The 24,933-nt window shown below is 43.6% G+C and overlaps 2 protein-coding genes across 2 annotated transcripts in view; both read left to right on the top strand.

Moving 5' to 3' along the window:
- The window catches only part of LOC132020017 (prostaglandin F synthase 1-like), a 147,081-nt gene that overhangs the window by 1,619 nt on the left and 120,529 nt on the right, over positions 1 to 24,933 (top strand). The gene's annotated exons all lie outside the window — the stretch shown is intronic.
- On the top strand, positions 9,595 to 23,106 carry TUBAL3 (tubulin alpha like 3). The gene is given in 5 exon segments (XM_059403994.1): positions 9,595 to 9,642; positions 13,181 to 13,424; positions 19,781 to 19,933; positions 21,198 to 22,134; positions 22,136 to 23,106. Coding segments are annotated over 5 exon segments (1,371 nt in total). The 5' UTR covers positions 9,595 to 9,639; the 3' UTR covers positions 22,170 to 23,106.

Here is a 24,933-nt window from a genome sequence, read left to right as displayed (position 1 = left end):
CCCCCCCCCCCGGAGCGACCCCCCGGCCCCCCGGAACGCGGCGGCTGCGGCTTGCGTGGCAGCGCCGCGCTCCCGGTACCCCGCAGCAGGAAACACCACCGGCACAGACCGGGGCGGCAGGACGAAGCCCCGGGAGGCGGACTCCTGCAGCAGCCGCGCTCGTGAAAGAAACCCGCCCTGCTTTGCTCTCGGACATTTCAGCTCCTTTCCCCGCAGTTGCCTCTTCCTCTAACCTGGGGTGAAAGCCCTCCGACTTCGCCCGTTCTTTGGCTCTTCATTCTCCTATTGGGGCTCCCGCGTCCCTGTGACGAGGTTTGCTTTTCCCCTGTTCATCCCCCTGGTGTTTATAATATCAGAGAAGTAAAGAGAGTTAAATAAAAAATGATAGGGAAGTGGTTAGTTATAGTTGATCCACTGGCAAGAGTATTTTCAGCCAATAAAAATTAACTATAAAGTGTATCATAGGATAGGTACTGTAAGTCTGAAATAAAAACATGGAATACAGACGTATATTCAGTATACCCTGAGTTATGAATTATAAGAGATTTAAAAGAACATGCAATCAATGTATTAAAATTTCACTAAGTAGACTATATTATTAAATTTTTTTTTACTTTCTTGTATTTCATGATTTTTTAATCATGAGATGCTGAACTTGAATTGCATTTATAACATGAGGACAAATTCTTGTGTTACAAGAATCCTGTTGAGATATCCTACCTTACCCCACTCTCCCCCGGAAATTAAAGAAGAAAGTTTTGCTTTGCAGCAGTTAGAGTAAAACATACAGAAATGCTGTCTAAGGAGCTTTCTTTTTTCCCTCAAATTTGTTTATTTAAGTAATCTCTATATCCAAGGGGGTCTTGAACCCATGACCCTGAGATCAAGAGTCACATGCTCCTCCCACTGAGCCAGCCAGGCTCCCCTAAGGAGCAGGTTTCCACGCAAACATAGATTTACAAATACTCTTTGGGTGTCTTTCTCAAAGATTATTTCAACAGCTAGTAGACTGGTATGCATTAGTACACAAACCAATACTTCTAAAACCTAGTCTCTCATATTCTCTAAATAAATCAAACTCTTTTTGTAAAACTGCTTACCAAATGATACCTGTCATGCTTGTTTTAGCAACCAGTAAGGTCATCCAGTACATACCAGCTGTAAGTGGGGTTGTAGAGGGAGAATGTTGGGAAAGCGCAGTGTCTTTTATTCGCAACTTCCAGCAGTCTGCCTGACCCCTCTGCACCACGGATACTTCAGTTCTTTCCCCAAGCCCTCAGACGCATGTTTTGGAGAAAAATGAGAATGAAAAGACTTTTAAAGATATCAAAGCTGTGCAGTCTTAAACCGCCAATGGGAAAGTTACTCTGATGGTAAATGTATTTGATGGAGAAAACTCTGATGGTAAATGTATTTGATGGAGAAAACTCTGATGGTAAATGTATCTGATGGAGAAACTGTCCAGTCATCATATCTGACCAGCAAGAGTATTGCTAGGCGCAACAGGACAGATTGTTTGAAATCAGGCTTCTCGTTTCTTCGAATCTATCATGTGTGTCTGTGTGTAGGGGAAGGGAAAGCTGGTCATTGTTTTTCACCTATCATCTATTTACGATCTTGGTTTGGTTTTGGATATTTCAAGGAGAAAAACAGTTAAATTGGAAACTGGAATGACGGAGGGGGGCTTTAAGAGGAATGGAACTTGGGAAGAAAAATGTGTGGCCAGGAGAAGTACAATAAATTAGAAGTAGATTGAGGCAAATTGCTTTTATGCTTAGACTGTCTTGGGAGGAGGCCAGTGAAGTTTCAAAGTACAGAGTTCTGTTCGTTGGGGGGGGGGGGGGGGGGGTGGGAGGAGAGGGTAGAAGGTAGGGCGGTGGGCACAGTAGGGGTGGGAATGACAATGGGAAGTGATTCTGGCTGTGGCAGCCTGGGTTGCCAACAGAGAATTAGCAAAGATATCTTCACAAATGTCAGAATATCAGTCAGAAAGAATTAGTTCTCAGAGCCGAAGAATTTCTTGCTTAGAAGGTTATTTTTTCTCAATCACTTAGCCAGTGAGTTGACTAGCCTATATTGAAAAATAGTTAAAGAGACGAACTTTGTAAAGAAAGGAAATCCTAACCATACACCCCACACTTTCATACTTGCAAGTTTTTTTTTTCCACTCTCTTTCAAAGACCTAACAACAGCTAACCCATGTGTCCGTGAGGGTTCTACCAGAGAAATAGAGCTAGTAATAAATATTTATATATGTCTATATTTATGTAAAAATGGAGGTTTATGTAGAAGAGAGATTTATGTATTTGTATGTATATGAGGTATGAAGTAGTGTGATATGTGTGTGTGTATGGAAGTGTATTCATGGAATTTATGTGACGTGGGCTCTATAAAATCTGAAGTCAGTAGGACAGACTGGAAGGCTGGCAACTCTTGGGTAGGAGCTGAAGCTGATGCTGCTGCTTTGCTTCTAAGGCCTTTCAACTGATTAGATGAGGCCCACCCATGTTATCAAGGGTAATATTTACTTAAAGTCAAATGATTGTCTATGTTAACCATATTTACAAAGTGCCTTCTCAGTTACAGATTAGTGTTTGGTTGAATAACTGAGCACCATGGGCTAGCCGAGTTGATACATGAAACTAACCATCACAACAGAAGACTTCTCCAGACTTGAAATTCCAATTATTATTACTTTAGGGAACTTTATTCCTTTAGGATTTAGTGTTTCAAGGAAGAAATAAATTACTAAAAAAAAAAAAAAGAAAGAAAGAAAAAAGAAAAAAGAAACTAATACTAAGATGCATTTCTTAGGTTATATTTCTAAAGAGACTTTTCTAATTCTGTTCTAATTCCTTTGCAAATTTAAGTAATCATAGCTCTAAGTGAGGTTGAGAATTAAAAAAAAATAATGAAACATGCTAAATGTGTCAGTGGTTCAGAAAAGAGGTAATTAAATCATCTGATTTCCCCTTATCTTGTGTCAAACTAAAAATAATCAGGGGCCAATGGGAGAAATTTGACACAGCAACAAAATAAACACGATTCTGGTTTTATAAAATGAAACCGGCTTATTCTTTGCCTTTATTATATGGAACTACCAGAACCCTAAAAATTTGGGGGATTATTGGCAGATAGAGACAGATGGGACTGACTTTATGAAGATCAAATTCTGTGACAAGTAGAACTCATAAATTCAGGAGAAAACTGCTGGAGTACACATGATTTTAAAGGAGCTCCCCATGCAGAATCAACAGATACAAGATGCAGAAGGAGTTTTAATGATTTGGAATCATTAAATTGGAAGGTACATTTGGAGCAGGTGAGTCAATTAGCTTCTTCCCCCTCCTCTGCTTGCGAAGTATACTTGCCCATTGGCTAAAGCAGTGAGTGGGGACCCAAAGCTGGAGATATGGAGCAGTGCTTCAGGACTATTCCAGGGAAGATGGGGAACATGAAAGCAGAAGACAGATAGAAGCCACTCCAGCAGTACATTCCAACCTTCCACCTGTATCACCAGAAACAGGCTGTAAAAATAGCACACACAGGCAGGCACACAGAGGTCTAAGACAAAACAGGATAAAAGATAAAACCATGACTGTTAAAAGATTTAAGGAAAGCCTTCACAATGAGAGGGACATCAAAATCCTAAAGGGGCAAGAATTAGAACACAAGGAAAGAAACAGAAGACTTCACAAACACAAACAGAAGACTTCAAAGGGAGAGGTGAGATGCCAATTCAGCCATGAAAAGAAAATACACTAAAATTCTGGTCACTTAAAAATAAATGGGGCACCTGGGTGGCTCAGTCAGTTGAGTGTCTGCTTTCGGCTCAGGTCATGATCTCAGGGTCCTGGGATCGAGCCCACACAGGGTTCCCAGTTCTGTGGGAGTCTGCTTCTCCCTCTCCTTCTGCCCTTCCACCTACCTGCTTGTGCTCTCTCTCTCAAATAAATAAATAAAATCTTTAAAAAATTCTATAAAATAGAATAAAATAAAACTAAACCAAAAGACACATCAATAGCAGAAGCAACGCAGATGAAAAGCAAATCAATAGGCCAAAAGTTCTAGCTGAAGAATTTTCCAAGAACACAATGCAAAGACCCAGGGAAAGGAAAATATGAAAGAAGAATACAGAGTCAAAAGGGCAACACTAAAGGTTTCAACTTTTATCTAACTAGAGTCCAGGAGAGAGAACAGGCAGTATGGAGAGGAGAAAATAACTAAATTAAAAAGCCCAGGCCCAAGAAAGAGTAAGACCTGAGTATTAGAAGTATCCTCTAAGTATGGAATGAGGTGATTTTAAAAAGATTACATAGAACCACATCATGGAAATTTTCATGTTCAAAGAAATAAAGAGAAAAATGATAAAAGTTCTCAAAGAAAGCCTATCTATAAGGAACAAAGAATTAGAGCAGTGTAATATTTTTTAATGGAAAGAAGGAATAATGGCCAGTATCTTCAGAGGTTTGAGGACATATGGTTTGGAACCTAAAATCCCATATTCAAACACATTGTTATTATTTAAGGGGGAAGAAAAGGTGAACACATTTTTGAATCTGCAGGAACCTGTCAAATTACCATTCACATAACTGAAAGAATTACTTGCATGTATAATCCAGCAACATGACTAACAAATCCAATGAGAAAGAATTAAGTGGGTTACAGGAAGCAGTAGTATATAAAGAAGCAAGAACAATTTATGCTTATGCCTAAATAATTTTTAATGGCTAGTGTAAAAAAATTATTTTAGTGACACCAAAATTCCAGATAATATCAATTTTGGAAGCAAGAGATGTGAGGATAGCATAAAAGGGGAAGATTGAGGGGTGCCTGGCTGGCTCAGTCAGTGGAACATACTACTCTTGATTTCAGGATTATAAATTCAAGCCCCACATTGGGCTTAGGGATTACTTAAAATCTTTAAAAATTTTTTTACAAAGGGGGAAGACTGAAAATATGTGTGTATGTGTGTGTGTATGCACACATGCGTGCATGTTTTGGTGGGTAATAGATTTCTAAAAGACTAAAATATATAAGATTAAAATAATATATAAATTAACAAATATAATCAAATTTGCGTATTAAAAATTTGACATTTTGAGGAACCTCCATGCTGTTTTCCAGAGTGGTTGCACCAGCTTGCATTCCCACCAACAGTGTAGGAGGGTTCCCCTTTCTCTGCATCCTCGCCAGCATCTGTCATTTCCTGACTTGTTGATTTTAGCCATTCTGACTGGTGTGAGGTGATATCTCATTGTGGTTTTGATTTGTATTTCCCTGATGCCGAGTGATATGGAGCACTTTTTCATGTGTCTGTTGGCCATCTGGATGTCTTCTTTGCAGGAATGTCTGTTCATGTCCTCTGCCCATTTCTTGATTGGATTATTTGTTCTTTGGGTGTTGAGTTTGCTAAACTGGGTATTTACCCTAAAGATACAAACGTAGTGATCCGAAGGGGCACGTGCACCCGAATGTTTATAGCAGCAATGTCCACAATAGCCAAACTATGGAAAGAACCTAGATGTCCATCAACAGATGAATGGATAAAGAAGATGTGGTATATATACACAATGGAATACTATGCAGCCATCAAAAGAAATGAAATCTTGCCATTTGCGACAACATGGATGGAACTAGAGCGTATCATGCTTAGTGAAATAAGTCAAGCGGAGAAAGACAACTATCATATGATCTCCCTGATATGAGGAAGTGGTGATGCAACATGGGGGCTGAAGTGGGTAGGAGAAGAATAAATGAAACAAGATGGGATTGGGAGGGAGACAAACCATAAGTGACTCTTAATCTCACAAAACAAACTGAGGGTTGCTGGGGGGAGGGGGGTGGGGTTATGGACATTGCGGGGAGTGTGTGCTTTGGTGAGTGGTGTGGGGTGTGTGGACCTGGCGATTCACGGACCTGTACCCCTGGGGATAAAAATATATGTTCATAAAAAATAAAACATTAAAAAAAATTTTGAGAGTAGCAGAAATACTGGAAAATGAGCTACAACTTACAAACCACTAGAAAAATATTGTGGTGCCCAAAGGGAATTCAATTAGGCTATCAAATTGGAGGAAAGTAAGAAAAGAAAAAAAGCCTAGTCAGTGGAAAATGTAAAGTAAGGCAAGAATATACTCAGGCATATTGGTAATCACAAGCAATGTGAACACACTACATTTTCCCACTGAGAGACAGAGACTCTCACTATCCTTACAAGAGACACATCCACAACAAGTTTAAAAAGCAATTGGAGTTCTAGCTCTAGTAATATGTTGGGATAAGTTAGCTGGACCCCTCTGACCACTAAGTGAAACTAAAAATGCCGACTAATACACAAAAGAACATATCAAAAGCACTGATGAATAAGACAGTAGAGCCTTTCAAGGCCAGTTCCTGAGGGAATGAGAGAGATACATGGAGGCCAGAAACTCCTTCTTGTGTTAAAGGTGCTTGCCAAACAGGGAAGCATCAGTTTTCATGGACCCACTGGGCCCAAGGGAGAGGAATCAATGCCCAACCCAAGATAGTTTCATAGGAGATCCTCCTCCATAAATTTGAACTCCTCAAATACTTATAGAATACGTGTAAGGCCACTCGACACCCAAGAGACGGCAAGGTTTTTCCTCTGGCCTTGAGCAAAGCAGGACATTGGGAGGGATTGCCTCTCAGAATTATAACCACAAGATGGCCCTAGACCAAAAGGTAACCTAAGATCACTTCACTTGGATAGTCTGAAAAATAAAACTTCAGTGCATCAATTTAAACAGATAATGCCCCCTAGATGACTTGCAAAAGTAAATGCAAATAGTCTCTGGAGAAATATGTTCATTCCAAACCTCAAAGACTCCCTTCAAATAAGTTCTCAAAGAAAACCAGAAGCACACAGTCAAAAACAAGTACATAAGGGGGAAAAAAGCCAGCGTTGGTATGAATCAGAAAAAATAACTGACAAAGTAAACAGACCTGCAAAGATGTTTGTTTCATGGAATAATCAGTTAGATTAGGAAACATCTACAGTTACTATGTCTAAACAAATAGAAGACAAGATGGAAGATATCTTGGGGAAATAGTCAATCACCCAAAAAAAAAAAAAAAACCAAAAAACAAAAAACAAAACTGGATGTAGCAAATTAAAAAAAAAAACTTCCAAAAAGTGAAAAAATATAGTTATTACAATTGGCAACTTAGTGCATGACTTTAAAAAAAAGATTAGGTAAAGTCCCAAAAAGATAATGGATAAAGGGGAAGATAGCTGGAGAAATTAAGCAGGATATAACACAGAGGTATAAAGAGATTGCAAATAGGAGATGTTCAGAAACGTATAAAGTATATAAAAATGTCTAATGAAAAGGAAAGAGAAGGGGCGCCTGGGTGGCTCAGTGGGTTGAGCCTCTGCCTTCGGCTCAGGTCATGATCTCAGAATCGTGGGATCAAGTCCCACATCGGGCTCTCTGCTCAGCAGGAAGCCTGCTTCCTCCTCTCTCTCTGCCTGCCTCTCTGCCTACTTGTGATCTCTCTCTGTGTCAAATAAATAAATAAAATCTTTTAAAAAAAAAAAAAGGAAAGAAAATGGGAGGAAAGCAATACTCAAAGAAGATCATGGCTGAGAACTCTAAAACTCAGAAAGACATGAATCTACAGATCATTAGAACCAACAAATCCAAAGCCAGACAGGTAAAGAAATCCACATAAAGACAATTACGGTAAAACTAAAGAAGCCAAAGACAAAGATAAATTCTAATGCATCCAGAGAGACCTTAAAGAGAGCAACTCTTCTACTGACAACTTCTTGTAGGCAGGAGTGGGGGCCAGAAGCCAGTGGACTCAGGGAGAAATGCTGGCACAGAATTCCATACCCAATGAGATACCTTTCAGGAAGATGGGTGAATTAAAGGCATTTGATACAAAAGGAAAAAAAGGTAATCGAAAGACCTCACTCAAGGAATTCTGAAGGATTTACTTCAAACAGAAGAAAAAAAAAGTAGCAGAAGGAATGAAAAGCAAAGAAAGTGGTAAAATAAACATTGATTTTTATGAAATAACAATAAGGCCGTGTTGGCTTAAATACATGTCATTGGCACAAAAGAAAGGATGCCAACAGATAACTTAGAACACGGGGACAAACAGATATAAGATAAAAGCACAAAATAAGATATCTAAACCCAGCTTTATTAGTTATTACATTAGATGTAATGGACTAAATTCTTCAATTAAAAGGTAAATAAGAAAATATTTTCCCATAATTTTTGTAATGTAAGCTTACAAAGGACACATCAAAAATGTGAGAATTCTGAAAGGTTTTTAAATTCTTAAGAATGCAAAATGCTAGAAAATACATCATTCAGACACTAACCAAGAAAATAATATTGAAGTAGTAATATTACTATTCAGTAATAAAGAATTTAAGACAAAATCATTCATAGATATAGTCATTTTAAAGTGATAGAATATTTTGTTCCTTAGAAAATCTCACAATTCGGGGCGCCTGGGTGGCTCAGTGGTTTGGGCTGCTGCCTTCGGCTCGGGTCATGATCTCAGGGTCCTGGGATCGAGCCCCGCATCGGGCTCTATGCTCCGCAGGAAGCCTGCTTCCCTCTCTCTCTCTCTCTGCCTGCCTCTCTGCCTACTTGTGATCTCTGTCTGTCAAATAAATAAATAAAATCTTCAAAAATTAAAAAAGAATCTCACAATTTAAAATTTACATGTTCTTATTAACATGGCCTCAGAATATATAAAACAAAAATTGTCAGAGAGAAACAATAAACAAATCAACATTCATAATGGGAAAATTTAACACATCTCTGAAAGGAATCAATACTCAAAGTTTAGACTACATAGTAAATCAGTTTGAAATGTGTATCTAAAGCATTGCATCCAACAAATTACAGAATACATTCTTTTGAAGCATTCACAGAACATTTTCAAAAATTGACCATATAGCAGAACATGAAGGTTGTCTTGACAAATATATAAAGAGAGAAATCATTTAGAGTATGTTCTCTGATCTTAATTCAAATAACCAAAAATAACAGTATAAGTGTATGTTATCTATAATAATATCACAATTTAAAATAGAGCAAATAATAAAATTAGGAATAACCAAAACATAGAAATCCCCATACATTTGGAAGTGGTGGTGACAGTCAAGGCACATGAGTAGGAGGTGAGAGGTAAAAAGACACTTTCTTGGTTCTCTGTCCCAGGAATTGTTTGAATCTTATTTAAAGGGAAGATATTCATGTAGTCCTTATGTGCTAGAAAAAGCTATTTGCTATTGCAGCGAATTTGATTCCTACTCTTTCCCCATCCATGCTTAATACATTCTTAATCCAGGAGGAGGATCTTTGAAAGAAGACCGTTGTTATTTTTAACCAGAACAGGTTTAGGTTGGAAGTAGATTTGGGTACGCTCTAATGACATCACCTGTAGTTGTACAAGAGTTATCTCAGGCTGTTCGGGTCCCGCATCGCTGCTTTGGGGCAGAGAACGGGAAATTCAGGAAGGGGCTGTACTGCTTTAAGTGAAGCAGGTGTCTTCAGCTCCTCAGCCGGAGTCATTTCCTGCCCGGTGATAAAGTCCACCTGGGCCTGCAGCTTGGTCATTGCCGAGGGCCAGCAGGGGCACCTCCAGATCAGCATGGTAAGTGGCTGGGGTTCTTGGACGTGGTTATCAGTGTTGCTGTGGTTTTGTAGCAAATTTTACTAACCGTATTTGGCCCTCTTCCCTGCCCAACCATCCTTAATATATTCTTAGTACAAGAGAAATAATTTTTAAGGAGACATTTGTTTCTTTTGGTAACTGTGTGTGAGGCAGACTTGGAGAAGCTCTGGTCGGTTCACCTGTGGTTTTGCTGCTTTTAGGAAAAGCTCAGTGAATTTGCAGTTTGTTCCCTGCTTTTAACCGAAGTAGTGAAACAGGAACCCTTCCTTCCTTTGGTTCTACACTTGTTTTGGACCTGCTGTGCCGATTTTTCTGTAGAAACCAATTGCTCCACTTTTAGCTATGCGTTTAGAGTTTCTGGGGACTTCAGACCCAAGTCATCATGGCTAGACTCATAAATGTACGACAGGGTAAAGTGCATGGCCATCTCCTTGTCCTCTCTTGGGTTTCGTTCTTGGGGGACAACAATGAACATAGTTGCTTACAGTAATTCCTGTTTGGGGATCATCTCTGAAGACCCACTCTCCCTTTAATGTCTTATGTGCTAGTCCCTGTAGGTTTTTGGTGTCTTAGAATTTTAAATTCATACTGCTTTCTCATCTGATAGTCTCACTCCCTTTGACTCTTTCTCTCCAACATTTTAAGGATATTGAAGTTATTTTGCTCTTAAAAATCATGCCTTCCTACATGAGGGATCCCTGCAGTCATGGAAACGTTCTGTTGCTTGACCAAATTTCGGTATTCTGGGGATGATATTTTTCAGGATCACCTGGCAAGATACTAACGGGGTGGAAAATGGGTATGGGTTACATGAGATCTTCATTCTTTCTTAAAACGTGTATGAATCTACTACTTACCTTTATCTCAAAATAAAAAGTTAATTAGAAAACTGTGCCTTCCTAGTAATTTAGATAAACATTGTAGCAGCTGATAATATCAATATTGAATTGGCAGTTTACAATCATTTTATAGTGTGGCTAATGTTTTATTATTTATTTATTTTTTAAAAGGATCTTATTTATTTATTTAACAGAGAGAGAGAGCTCAAGTAGGCAGAAAGGCAGGCAGGCAGGGGGGAAGCAGGCTCCTGATGCGGGGCTTGATCTCAGGACCCTGAGATCATGACCTGAGCCTAGGGCAGAGGCTTTACCCACGGAGCAACCCAGGCTCCCCTAGTGTGGCTAATGTTTTAACAGATAGTTTGGAAAGGAGGGACTGGCTAAGAGAAGAAGGTGAAAATAGCCTTCTGTGCCCTGGGACACAGTTAAGTCATAAACTCAGCTGCTTCTCAAACTGGGAAGGGCGTGACTGGTCCTTCTTGAGCCAAGTGCTCCTGTCAAGTTTGAAAAGGACCATACCAGGCCTATGTCTGAACCCCTTGGGTAACAGACTGTGTAAAGAGCAGCAACTGCTCTTCCACGTTGGTGATTATTTTTTCTCTGGGTACTTGGAGCAGATGTGTGTGCACCCGCCATAGCCTGGGCGGTAAGCTGGGGTGCTGTGAGAGAAATCGGCATGTAAGTGGCTCAAAAGATGGGGAAACCATGAAATGAACCCCCCCCCCCCCGTTCAGCATTTTTACCTAAATCAAGGGAGTTTTGATCTGATGACAGTAGCTGTACTGTACTGAGATCGTTTGCAGTCCAGCAGGTGTGGGAGGAAGGAAGCCGTGCTTTGCAGACAAGCACGTTAGAAGCTCGTTTATGACCAAGCTGTTTGATTTTTTCTGTGCTGGACGGAGGTTGGGATCCTGGGTGAGGTGCTTCCTGAATGGAGTTCACAGACTTTGTCGTGAGAGACCCGTAGTTGCGTGGAAAAGGCACGGGTGGGGGGAGTTCTACTCAAGTAGTGAACTTGAATTCCTCATAAAGCAGAGACGGCTGTTAGTCCTTGTGAATCGAGGAGACAGAGTACAAGGGCGTGATGTGGTGGAGCAGGAACAGAGTCCAGGTCGGATGGCAGGGCTGTGACCGGCCAGAGCTCCCTCCCTCCCTGGACAAGTGGTCTTTTCGTGGTTGATCTCAGACCTTGTCCAGCGGAAGAGCAGCCTGGACAAGGGCAGGGCTGCTGATGGGCTCACCAGGCTAACAGCTGGAAGGGGAGCCCATGCCCCCCTGCACAGACCTGTCCCATGCCCGCTGGCCGTCAAAACCCCACAGCATTCAAATGTGTCAATGCTGCCCTCGTGGTTTTTCTGGGTCTTTTCTTTCCTTCTCTTAGAGGAGTCTGTTTAAATGACCAAAACGGGTGTTGGCCTTTAAAAAGAAGGACATGAATGGTGACTGAAGCGTGGGCTGGGGGAGTGGAGGCTGATGAGGGTGAGGGACAACACTGGAGTCCGGACAAGGGAACATAGTCACTGCCCAGATAGAAAGATAGTTAATATTTGATGCATTTTAAGGTTCTTTTTCTCTGCTTATTTTTTAGTGTATTTGATGTCATACTTTATATAGACTTATACAACTTCTATGCCTCTTACCTCAGTTTTATCATAAGCTTTTCCCATGTCATAAAATTTGGGGGGTAAACTTTTAAGGGTTGCATAACTTTTCTTCAAATGCCCAACAATAAATGAATGTAGATTGATTCTTGATTCTCACTCTTATAAATAATACTGTGAATTCCCTTGTGCCTAAATCCTTGCATTTTTCAATGTTTAAAAATAATTCATTTATTATTAATTTTAATAATTCATTTGTGTATGTCATCTGCCTATTTCTCTACCGGCTATCTCAAGTGTTTGTTTGGGTTTTTAAAGATTTTATTTTTAAATAATTTCTTCATCCAACATGAAGTTGAACTTACAACCCTGAAATAAACAGTCACTCTACCGACTGAGCCAGCCAGATTTTCTGCAAGTTTTTTTTAATTGATGTATGTAAAATTGCCCTATTGATAGCCCTTAATATGAAGAACTACATATCAATCATTTTTTATGAACCATTATTCTTGTTTGCTTATTGCAGTATTGAGTTTTTACATTTTGGGGTTGTGAAATCTATTACATGTTTCCTTGGTAAATTTTGCTGAGAACATCCTTTCTTCTTTAGAACACATATGCATAGTAAATATAAAACCTCAAGATGTGAAAAAGTAACATCTTTAAGTGTAATGGGTTTTAATATAGGTCAAGGTTATACATTGATTTTTGGTTTTATTCCTTTCCAGTAACTAGCTAAGATTTTTCTGGGTGAGGCAGCTTGATTTTATACATGTATAATATATTATGGATATATATTCTTAACTCACATGCTTAGCCTGTTATTCAGCAAGTCCTTAAATTATGATGCTGAAAGAAATCTTTCAGCAAAATGGGAGTCCTTGGTTCATTTGTTCTTAAAGCGTACCTGTGCCCTGGGTTTTGGTTTCCATGAGACACTTAATTAGCCTTATCATACATTTCCCTCATTGGCTTCTGCAAGCTTGGTTTCTATCGACTGTGAGCAGCATTACTGAGGGACCAAGCTCATGTGATCTTCAGGGGCTGTTGGTTCTAACCTCCTACGGCTTATTTCAGAGGGAGTGCCTTTCCATCCACATTGGCCAAGCTGGCGTCCAGATTGGGGATGCTTGCTGGGAACTCTATTGCCTGGAACATGGAATCCAGCCAGACGGCGTTGTTCTCAGTAGTAGACACGATCAGCTGAAAAGTGGGAACATGGAGCACATGGATGCGTCTTTCAATACCTTCTTTTGTGAGACGAGAGCTGGGAAGCACATGCCCAGAGCACTCCTCATGGATCTGGATCCCGCTGTTATAGGTAATGTAAGGCTTGCATTCAACTGTACATAACCAGGTCCGCACTCCAAGCAAACAAATCCAGTGCTAGAGATGGGCTCACCAGATTGTGTGAATCTGTCTGAATAGGATCATGGGGATATTTTTTAGACCTAGAAGTTCATTCGTGACCACTTACGGCGATCGGCATGAAACATATCCAAAGGGAGTACTCGCTTAGCCTTCTTTCTCTGTGTGATGAAACAAATTCAAACCTTTTTAGTTTCTCCACACGTCTGTGGTCGCAGAAGATTAAGTCTTTTTTTGGATTTGAAAGCCAGTTGCTAGAAGATTCCAACAAAGAATCTGAAATTTGGCATTACCTGACCATGACTCTGAAGAGGCAAGGAAGCAGACAAATCTAACTTTGAGAAATCAGCACAATTTTATGATTATTAATAGCAGACTTTGTAGTATCTTGTCCAGAAACATGGCTCAGCAGCTCGGTTCCAAGAGGAAGCCTCACCTGAGCACAAGGCAGAAGCCCGTGGCATTTTTTGTAATCTAGCCTCGGTAGTCCCAGTGTGTCACTGTTGCTGTTTGATGGCTTGAAACCATTACAGAGATCCCCCCAGGGGAGGAATAGCGGACCTCACCTCTTGATGTGGAAAGAGCGAGGTTCTAGAAGCATACAAGAAATGGAAAACATTCTTGTGGCCATCTTCAGAGAATGCAATCTGTACACAGTGGATTGGGTTTCATTTCCTTATTGGAACCAGGTCAGCTCAGGTAACTGATCAGGTAGATCAACACCAAGGAAAGGAAAAGATGGAGTGTTAGTACGAGAGGAGGGTCAGAACCGCCTCAGCCAGGATTCCTATGTGCCGCTTCCATGTTTGCTGGGTGAGAAAGGATGAAAATAAGGACATCTCGGTGGCTCCAGGAACTGGGGAGATTCGCATGGAGGCTAGGAGAGGCAGTTATGTTGCCTTCCGACTTGAGCTCTAAGTGCCTGAAGAGAATATCTGAATTTTTGTTTCAGACAAATGGGGCTTTGCAGCTGTGAGCATTAGCTAGAGTCTCGTATCCTAGAAACCTGGGCAGAGTAGAATATGTCCCCAGAGGACTTTGGTGAATGTAGCTAAAGCAGTAGTGTGAGAGACCACATCTCGGTGTCCGGAATGTTGTGGCAGGCGTTTTAACTTGCGCCTATCTGAAGATGCTAGGCAAAGAGGCAGCTTAGGATCTGGAATCAGAAGCTAATAAGCATGTCAGGGCAGAGATACATGGCAGGAAGAGACCAGAAGAAATTCCCCAGTCCTCTAGAAAACAGCATAGAGAGAGGGCAGTTTTGAGGATCTGGAACTGGCCCAAACAGAGAGGCATAAGCTCCAGGCTTTAGGAGAAGGCACTGTTTTTTCCTTGTTCTATTCAACAAATAAGAGAGCCTCATGCGTGCAAGGCACTATTCTTGACATTGGAGGTGTATATACTCTGAATCTTCATGGACCCTCCATTCTAGTGGGATGCCTGATGGTCATCAGTGGAATGGAGAAGAATAAAAGCAGGGCCACAGGGATAGGGAACGTTGTGTGAGTGGGGGGAGGTGCTTTTTTCCTAAGGGATGCCGAGGAAGGCCTTGTAGAGAGGGTGACATGTAGGGATCTGAAGGAAGTGAGGACATCTTCCTCTCCGGAAGAGCCTAGAAAGGACTTTATGGACGAAGTGATACTCCATCTGAGTCTTGAAGGCTGGGTAAGAGTTTGTTTAACAGTTCACAGGTGAGAGAGGATGGAAAACATATTGTTTCAGCTTGAAAAGGGAGAAGATGTTGATACAGCAGACTCACAGAAGACGTCAACTGGAGTGGAGGCCGGCTATGGGATTTCTTTGAATAATTTGTGTGGTGTGAACCTCATCACAAATAGGGGGCCAGTGAAGATTTAAGAGCAAGGAAAAGACAGATTGAGAACTATACTTCAGTAATGTTAATCACAGAGATTTATTCATTAATGTATACAACATTTCTATGTGCCAGGTACTAATCTAGAAAGAGAGTAAACTGGAGAAAGTTACAAGGTTTTTGTGATGTGTGGAGGGAGAATGGAGAAGAGAACCCAGATTTGAGAGACCTCCATCTAAAACAAGAGCAACAGATTATGTGTCAGTGAATGTTCTAGAGAGAATTCAGAGATGGCAGTCAGATTTCACTGTTTGAATAATGAGATTGATAAATGAGGTAGGAATTGCAGAGGGGGTTCTAGGTGTGTAGGAGTAGGTAAGTTCCATTTGCATGTGAAGAGGCTGGTCCTGGTAAAAGATGGGGGAACCAGAGGGGTTCAGTGAGAAGTTATCCTATAGAGAAGAAACTCAAAAGCTGTGGTAGTAGCTGGTCTTGTTCAAAGCCAGCCCAAATGGTTCTAGAATGAAGGAAAGGTGAGTTTTTATTGTGTCTGTAGAGTAGAATTCTACTGAAGATATTTGTAGGCAGAACAAGGAGAGAGGGAGGGGCAGGAGGGTTCGGGGTGGGTGAGTGAGGGGACCCGAAGCATGGAGAGAGTGGGTCATGCCTCTCCTTCTCTGAGGTAGAGACTGAGGATTTTGTGTCAAGGAGGAAGGTGCTCATTGAGGAGTTCTGTGATCGGAATAATGGGGTGATGCTGTGTGAGAACTCAGAGAAAGGACAGGAGGTTTAATCCACGTTTGCAGAAAAGGACCGAAGGTCAAGGGAAGTGTGAAGGGTGTGCAGGGTGTGGGTCTGAGGGGCGGGCAGCACAGCTGGGGTGGGCGGTGCCGGTGGTATGTGGACAGGTGAGCAGGGATGTGGGCCTGGCGGCAAGCGTCTGCTTCTAATCCCAGGGCCAGGCTGTGCGAGCAGACCGAGCAGACCGGTGAAGCCAGCCCAAAGGGAGGAGAGGTGGAAAGGGGAGGCTGAGGTGAGAAAGAATTTAGTATCTTTCAGTGAATCCAGTGAACATTCATTCCAGCTAGGTAGAGACGAGCACCGAGAGGAACGAATGTCCATCTCTTCCCTCCTACTGTCCTAGTGAGTTCAGACCATTTTAACAAAATATTGCAGACTGGGGGCTTAAACTATGGGAATTTATTTCTCATTGTCTGGAGGCGGGAGTCCACGACCAGCGTGGCAGCCTGGCTGGTGTCGGATGAGCGCGCTCTTCCCGATGTGCAGACAGCTGCCCTCTCACTGTGTCCTCACATCAGGCCCCTTGCAAGGGCACTAACCCCATTCACCAGGGCCCCACCCTGGCCCCACCCCCGCCCAAAGGCCCCTCCTCCTAACACCCTCAGGGGAGGCTTCAGTGTGTGACTCCTGGGGAGACACGAACATTCAGTCTGCAGAAGCCACTGTTATTAGCAAAAAACCACACGGGTGTTTTCCTATAATCCTTCCAGCAATTCTGTCAGGAAACCTTGTTGCCATCTTCCGTTAACAGATGAAGAAGCTGAGTCTTGGGCAGGTCATGGAACTGGCCTTAGGTTGTTGAACTGTTGAGGGGAGAACTGGGTTGACCCTAGGTCTGCCAACTAATAAAAAGCCATTCTCTTCCAACAAAAGAGCAGCATAAGCTAGTGGAGAAGAAAATGTAAGTGGTCGTAGCAACACCAACACACGTGTTCATCTGAGGCATATGAAATTGTCCATGGTTGGTTATTTCTTACCTAAAAATTGCCAGCGTCCTTCAATGCAACCTAATAGCAATAGAAATGCCCATGAGATGCAGCGGTATCCCCAGGAAGGAGTGAGCAGCTGGGGAGCCATCAGACATCTTCAGCTGAGGGAGCAGCAAAGGCAGCTTCCCAGAGGCGTGGAGGAGCGTGCACCTTGAACAGGAACAGGGTGTGGGTAGGAGAGTGATGGGGACAGGAATCTGGCAAGACTGTTGAGCTGGGTCTTGGGGGAGCAGGGGAAGTAAGGAAGTTTGGTTGGAGAAAGGATTTCACAACTTTAAGGTTTTGGATGGGGGGGCAGTTGTGAGTGATTTCAAGAGGAATGGGGCTGATAGCATTGGAAGTAAGGAAGCAAGGGATTGCCAAATAATCGTGTTTAAAAACCACTGAACGCCGTGAGGGTGCTGGTTCAGGATGCTGGGTCAGATGCTCATGTCATTCAGGAAAGTAGAAAAAGTGCCAGGAAGTGAGAGTGGACAGCTTGGGTAGCAGAGCTACTGGTAGCACTAAATGGTAGTGCTGTAATCACTGATCTCCAAGAATGGTTTTTACCAAAAGAATTTATGAGTGACCCTCGGGATCTCCACTGAACGTTGACATGAAGAAGCAGGCTTCCAAAATTCCAGAAATTCCCTTCTTTGCCTGAACTCAGCCTTATAGCTGTAAGTGAGAAGCAAATAGTCCACAGAATTATACGCCCACTTACATCTTGTTTATAAATTTATCTTTTAAAGCTCTTCACTTTGGTGGGTTTTTTGATTTGTCTTTTGGTTACTTTTTGGGTGTGTGTATGTTACTTAAGAGTCCTTTAAATCAGTTTTAGTAAATTTAAACATTTGGTGGTGTGCAAAATTGTGGTTAGAAATTCATGGTTAAAGGGGCCCTTGGGTGGCTCAGTCTGCCTTTGGCTCAGATCACGATCCCATGGTCCTGGGATCGAGCCCCGCCTCGGGCTCCCTGCTCAGTGGCAAGCCTGCTTCTCCCTCTCCCACTCCCCCTGCTTGTGTTCCCTTGCTCGCTGTGTCTCTCTCTGTCAAGTAAATAAATAAAATCTTTAAAAAAAAATGAAAAAAAGAAAATCGTGGTTATGGGCAGGAGAGCAAGGTGAACTGAGAGAGCCATCTCGTTCTTAGAAATGGAGCGTGTTTCCTCTCAGGCAGTGAGCTTCTAGAGCTATCTGTAGGGATCTGGTGATGAGTCAATACAGCGTTAGCATATGTACGTGTCGTGAAGCCAGTTGTGTCGTTATTATTTATAATTGTTGTCATATGGGCCGTGCATTGTGCTCTATGACTCACATAATCCTCATAGGAGCTCAAGGGGGTAGGTCTTAACATTATCCTTATATATGAGGTGACGTCATTGGGATTTAAGGATGCTAAAGAACTGCTGGAAAGCCGAGTGAGGAAGGAAACCGTGAACTTGGCAAACAGATTCTCAGATACGTGCTTGTGAATGCTGCACCGCATGGCATCCTGCCGTAAGCTGGGCAACGTTCCCAGAGCCTGCTTGGCCCTCAAACACCGATGCGTAATTCTGTAGGAATTGGGCTATCTGGGTACTTCTCGGCCTGGGGAGCAGGACCTGGGCCTGAGGACGTGTGTTTGGTATTTTCTCAAGCTGAGCAGGTTTTTTTTTTTTTTTTTTTAAAGCTTTTATTTATTAATTTGACAGAGAGAAATCACAAGTAGACGGAGAGGCAGCCAGAGAGAGAGAGAGAGAGATAGGGAAGCAGGCTCCCTGCTGAGCAGAGAGCCCGATGCGGGACTCGATCCCAGGACCCTGAGATCATGACCCGAGCCGAAGGCAGCGGCTTAACCCAATGAGCCACCCAGGCGCCCCTGAGCAGGTTTTTAAAAGGAGGAAAACCAGGCAGGAGTTGCCCTTGGCTGTGTTGAAGACTGCCAGCATGCTCACCCCAATTTCCCTGCTACTGGCGCTTTTATCAGCCGCATTTGAGTTGGGGAGGGCATCTGAGCTCATCACACCTTCTTTGTTAAAGCCTCTTTTAAAGTGGACTAGTAATAATTTAGATCAGTTTGCTTTTTCCTGCTTATTTTGGCACTCATTCGGCGATTTGTAGATAGAAATACTGGCCTTAGAATGCCGGAGCATCACAGGGTGTGTGATGGGTTTGAAGAGTGTCTCCTAAAAATGTGTCCACCTACAACTTCAGAATATGCCTTTATTTGGAAATAAGGTCTTTGCCACTGATGTTCTAAGTTGAGGTCCTACAAGATTGGTGTTGACCATAACACCAAGGGTCTGTGTCCTTATGAGAGGAAGAGCGGACCCAGTCCCAGGGAGTGGGCATGCGTGATGGAGGTAGGCTCGAGTGTGTGGCCCCAAGCCGAGGACCCGCTTCTCCCTGAGACCTGCGGCAGGAACCAGCCCTGCCAACACCTTCACTTTGGACTTCTGGCCTCCTGAACTGCGAGAAAAAACATTTCTCTTGTTTTCAGCCACCAGGTGTGTTGTAATTTGTTACAGCAGCTGTGAGAAACTAACAAAGGGTCTACACTGGGAAAATGTACTTCCCATTTGTCTGGAAGTAATGATACTGTTCTAGACTGAGGAAGGCCAGCTCAGCAGTTGAAAACCCTTTCTTTACCGTGACACTGGGGAAATCAGCATTGGGTTGGCAGTTGAACTGGCAAAGGGTTAGCCGTCAAATGGAGGGAGTGTGCTGACCTCATGTCCCCTCTGCAGATGGGATTCGGGCCGGCCAGCGCCGCTCACTCTTCCACCCGGAGCAGCTCGTCAGCGGGAAGGAAGACGCCGCAAACAACTATGCCCGCGGTCGCTACTCTGTGGGGTCCGAGATCATCGATCTGGTGCTCGAGAGGATCCGAAAGCTGGCAAGTGGCCCCTTTCTGCCTAGCGGGGGCCCGTGCCTGAGTGCCTGGGATCCGCCTTCCACACAACACCCGGGTCACCGCCCCCGGCCTCTCCCGCAGACACTCAAGGCTGGGAGGCACCTTGGTGTAGGCTTGGACGACACTTCGTGATGGAGGATGCATGGAAGAAACCATTTCCATTCCGCTTACTGCAGCCTCGTCTTCTCTTTCTTTTTAGATTTATGAGGAAAGACTTTGGTTTTTCCACTGCTTTATTGAGATACTGCGCAGTGATGGCCACAGTGCAGTTAACATGTGTGTGTGTGTGTGTGTGTGTGTGTGTGTGTGTGTGTTGACAACGTTTAAAATCCACTCTCTTGGCAACTTTGAAGCCTACAGCACAGAATTGCTAACCAGAGCACGGTGCTGTCTGTTAGCTCCCAGAATGGACTCATCTGCTATCTGGATGTCTGTGTCCTTCAACGTCTCCCAGTTTCCCCCACCCACAGCCCCCACCAGATACTGTGCTACTTTCCGTTCTTATGAGTTGGACATTTTCCGATTCCACCTATATGAATGGGATGATACAGTATTTGTCCTGTTGTGTATGACTTATCTCTCTTGGCCTAATGGCCTTAAGGTCCCTCCATGCTGTGACAGAGGGCAGGGTGGCCTTCTTTTTAATGACTAGCCTCCCTCTAGTCTTGCAACTGCCCACTCAACATGGCTCACCTTCTCACAGACCTCCAAAGCCTCCTGACACCTGTCCTTTTCCTGTAGTCTGGTTATTCGTGAAGTTAACAGGTGACACATCCCACCAGGAGATTAGTTACTCTAGTTCCTGACCTTGAACTCTTCTTTACGGACCTGCATCTGGAGAATCCTTTGTCTAGTACACATATTGGTGTCTGGCATTCTCTTCAATCACACGATGCCTTTTACACCTGCATAGTAGGCTGGATGTACAAGTGAGAGGTACTTCATCTCCTGGGGGAAGCGGGAGGCGTAGGTTGCTTCAGTATTTGGCCATTTTGTTTGTTACTGAGAAAGACTGTAGCTCACAAGCTGATACATTTGTGAAGGACAGCTAAAGACAGTTGAATATTTATGCTTCGTTTATAGTGAAATTCTAAAGTGCTTCCCCTACCCCACACGTGTGTTCCTGGGGCGTTAATAAAGGCACACTCGTCCTTTCTGAAAGTTTTGTCCGGGGGAAATTCTTGTCTCCCCACTGCCACTGTGGGGTTCATGTGGCCCAGGTCTCACCTCTCCTTTGCTTCCCCAGGCAGAGCAGTGCAGTGGACTTCAGGGATTTTTGATTTTCCGAAGCTTTGGAGGAGGCACTGGATCAGGATTTACATCTCTCCTAATGGAGCAGCTCTCGATAGAATACAGCAGGAAGACGAAATTGGAGTTCTCTGTCTATCCAGCCCCCCGGATTTCCACTGCTGTCGTGGAGCCTTACAACTCCGTCCTCACCACGCACACCACCCTGGAGCACTCAGACTGCACGTTCATGGTGGACAACGAGGCCATCTATGACATCTGCCACCGGAAACTCGGTGTCGAGCGTCCCTCTTACGCCAGCATTAATAGGCTGATAGGCCAGGCGGTATCTTGCATTACTGCCTCTCTCCGGTTTGAGGGGCCCTTGAATGTGGACCTCATTGAATTCCAGACCAACCTTGTCCCTTATCCAAGAATACATTTCCCCGTGACAACCTTGGCCCCCATCATCTCTGCTGACCATGCCTACCATGAGGAGCTCTCTGTGTCTGACATCACCGCTGCTTGCTTTGACTTCTCCCATCAGCTGGTCAAGTGCGACCCTCGGCTGGGGAAGTACATGGCTTGCTGCCTACTGTACAGAGGGGACGTGGTCCCCAAAGACGTGAATGCAGCCATCGCAGCCATGAAGTCCAGGAACTCTGTGCAGTTTGTGGATTGGTGTCCGACTGGTTTCAAGGTGGGCATCAACAACCGGCCACCCATGGTGATGCCAGGAGGGGACCTGGCCAAGATCCAGCGGGCTGTGTGTATGATGAGCAACACCACGGCTGTCGTGGAGGCCTGGGCCCGCCTGGACCACAAGTTCGACCTCATGTATGCCAAGAGGGCGTTTCTGCATTGGTACAGCAGGGAAGGCATGGAGGAAGGCGAGTTCTCAGAGGCCAGGGAAGACTTGGCCGCTCTGGAGAAGGATTATGAAGAAATGGAGCAAAGTTCCTGATGGAAATATGGCCGAGGAGAATGAGTGTTAAGTTGAAGTGTCTTGCTTTTTTTCAAGACGTTATGTACTCTTGGAGGGTAGGGTTCCCCCTGATTGGAAGAAACTGGAAACCCAATCAAACAAGACCCTAAGCTCAGCTCTCAGTCAAATGGGTCAGTATCTTGTCTGTTGGTTCAGCCTAGCTACCTGTGGACCCCCTAGGTTTGGGGTCCTTTGAGCCTCTCGATCATGTCCATGTTTCTTTCTTTTTTTTCTTAGAATGGAAAGCTAGCTTTATTCTTTGCTCCTTCAAAAAATGATGAAACCTTAAAGTCAGTGCTTTCCCATTCCCTTTCCTGTGGTGTAAAGGAGCACATGTTAATTATTAATGTTATTTCCCCCATGTCTATGTTTTGTACATTGATTAAATAATGAATATTTCAGTATCATTCTTTTCTTTCTTTCAAAGGTAGGCTTTAAAGTCTCAGTTTTTTTTTTTATATGCAAACAAAAAGCAAGAATATTTTTGGGTCTTTCAAAAATTTACATCTGTATTCCTGTGGGTCAGAAGGTGAGAAGGATCTCTCTCAGCTCCCTGTTCTTGAAGAGATGTTCTCAAAGTGTAGCCAGCAGAACCCTGCATTGGAACCAGTGGAGAGGTTTAGGAAAAAAAAAAAGCAGATTCTTGGGGCACCTGGCCGACTCCGTGGGTAGAGTGTGTGATGCTTGATCTTGGGGTTGTAGAGATTACTTAAAAATAAAAAAATAAAATTAAAAAAATATGTAGATTCTTGAGGTACAGAAGCTCTGGGGATTGGAGGGGGCATGACCTAAGAATCTGAAGTTTAAAAAACACACTTGGGGGCACCTGGGTGGCTCAGTGGGTTAAACCGCTGCCTTCGGCTCAGGTCATGATCTCGGGGTTCTGGGATCGAGCCCCACATTGGGCACTCTGCTCAGCGGGGAGCCTGCTTCCTCCTCTCTCTCTCTCTGCCTGCCTCTGCCTACTTGTGATCTCTCTCTGTCAAATAAATAAATAAAATCTTTAAAAAACACACACACACACTTGAAGGAATTCATTTTTGGAATTAAACTATCCTACTTTCAAACAAGTTATAACTTAAAGTGGAAGAAGTAGTTATAAATGCATTAAAGCCATCAGCCACATTTTTATTATCCATGATGTTTATTTTAGTCTGACTAGTCACCAGCCTTCAGGTGAACTAGACCCTGCAAAGGTACTCGCTTGGCCTTACGTGTTGCTCTTGAGCTGATGGTAGATATTTTCCAGGTGCCTCATTCAGCTGTGGTGTTTCCCCTGCAGCCCTAGTCCTCCATCTGTACCCTCTTTGCCTAACATGGTCAGGGGTGTTGGGTTCAGGTAGATAATCTGAGGGTAATTGCACGAAATCCTTGGCTGAAGGCATCAAGCTGAGGGTCATACTGGGAGCTTTGCCAGACTGTAGTGCGACACCTTCTTCTTACGTGGACCTGGCTGGCATGGGGACTCCACCTCTAATGGCCTCCTGGTCGATGCGCTTACGTACTGACATCACTGCCCTGGGATGTGGCTTCAAGAGTTCCATTCACATCACATAGCCTTGTGCAGCCTTCTCTTGCACCATGTCTGCTCCTGGTGGAGATGCTCTTGGTGCCTTTCTCTGGCTCTCACTTCCGTTGTCCACAACCACATTCGCTTCATGTGAGTGACCGAGAAGACACTAAGTGTTCCTTCTCTCTGGAGTTCTATACCGAAACTTCCGCCTCTCTGCTATCTTCTCAGATAGCCTTGCCTGCACTTAAATTTAGCTTCTTCCAAGAAAAGCTTACCACTATACCTCCAAAGAAATCTGCTCTTCCCTGAGTGCTCTGTCTTGTCTATTTCTGTCATCATCCCAGATTCTAAACAACGCTGTCATTTTTGACTGCCTTTCTTTCTACAGAGCCGGGGTCTTAGCAATTCTACTTCGGTGGTGATTCCAGGATCCGTTCCCTTCCTTGTCTTCCTGTGGAAGCCATCCTAGCTCAGGCCCGCACACTAGTGCCCAAAGGCTTTTCTGCCTCTCCCTTTGTCTTGCTGCCCCATCCAGCCCACCTGTGATGATATTCCACAGCACAGCTTGGGTTATTTTGCCCCCTTGCTCAAAGCTTTAATGATTCCCATCTTCTTAAGTATGAAGTCTAAATCCCTGCCCATGGCGTGCAGAGCCCTGTCCCCACTAGTTCCAACTTACATTTCCAGCCCCATCCTTCCCTGTGCTGCCCGGCATTCCATCCACACTGGGGAGCTCACTACTTCTAGCACCTCTTCTTCTCTCGCCTCTGCCTTTGCTCCTTCTTGCTGCTTTCTTTCTTCTTTCCTTCTGTGGCTGAGTGATAGAACACTTCCTTCAAACCCAGTGCACCTGTCCCGTGAAGCTTCTTGGGGATCCATTTGCGCCCACCCCAGGATTAGAGGCATTTGGGATACACTGTGAAATCTCTCACTGCAGTGGAAATAATGTAGTAAACACTCATTTGAGGGGTGCCTGGGTGGCTCAGTCGGTTAGAGCCTCTGCCTTCGGCTCAGGTCATGATCCCGGAGTCCCAGGATCAAGTCCTGCATCGGGCTCCCAGCTCCATGGGGAGTCTGCTTCCCCATGGGACCTTCTCCTCGCTCATGCTCTCTCTCACTGTCTCTCAAATAAATAAATAAAATCTTTTTAAAAAAGTCATTAATGAATTACATATATATTTTCATGTGCATATCCTATATTGAGTTTTGAACTAGCAGACTTTTATTAGTTCTATGTGCATGTGTTGTTTCTCTCTTCAGA

Source organism: Mustela nigripes, chromosome 6 (assembly GCF_022355385.1).
Source record: "Mustela nigripes isolate SB6536 chromosome 6, MUSNIG.SB6536, whole genome shotgun sequence".
Lineage (NCBI taxonomy): Eukaryota > Metazoa > Chordata > Mammalia > Carnivora > Mustelidae > Mustela > Mustela nigripes.
This window is presented reverse-complemented; position numbering and strand designations above follow the sequence as displayed.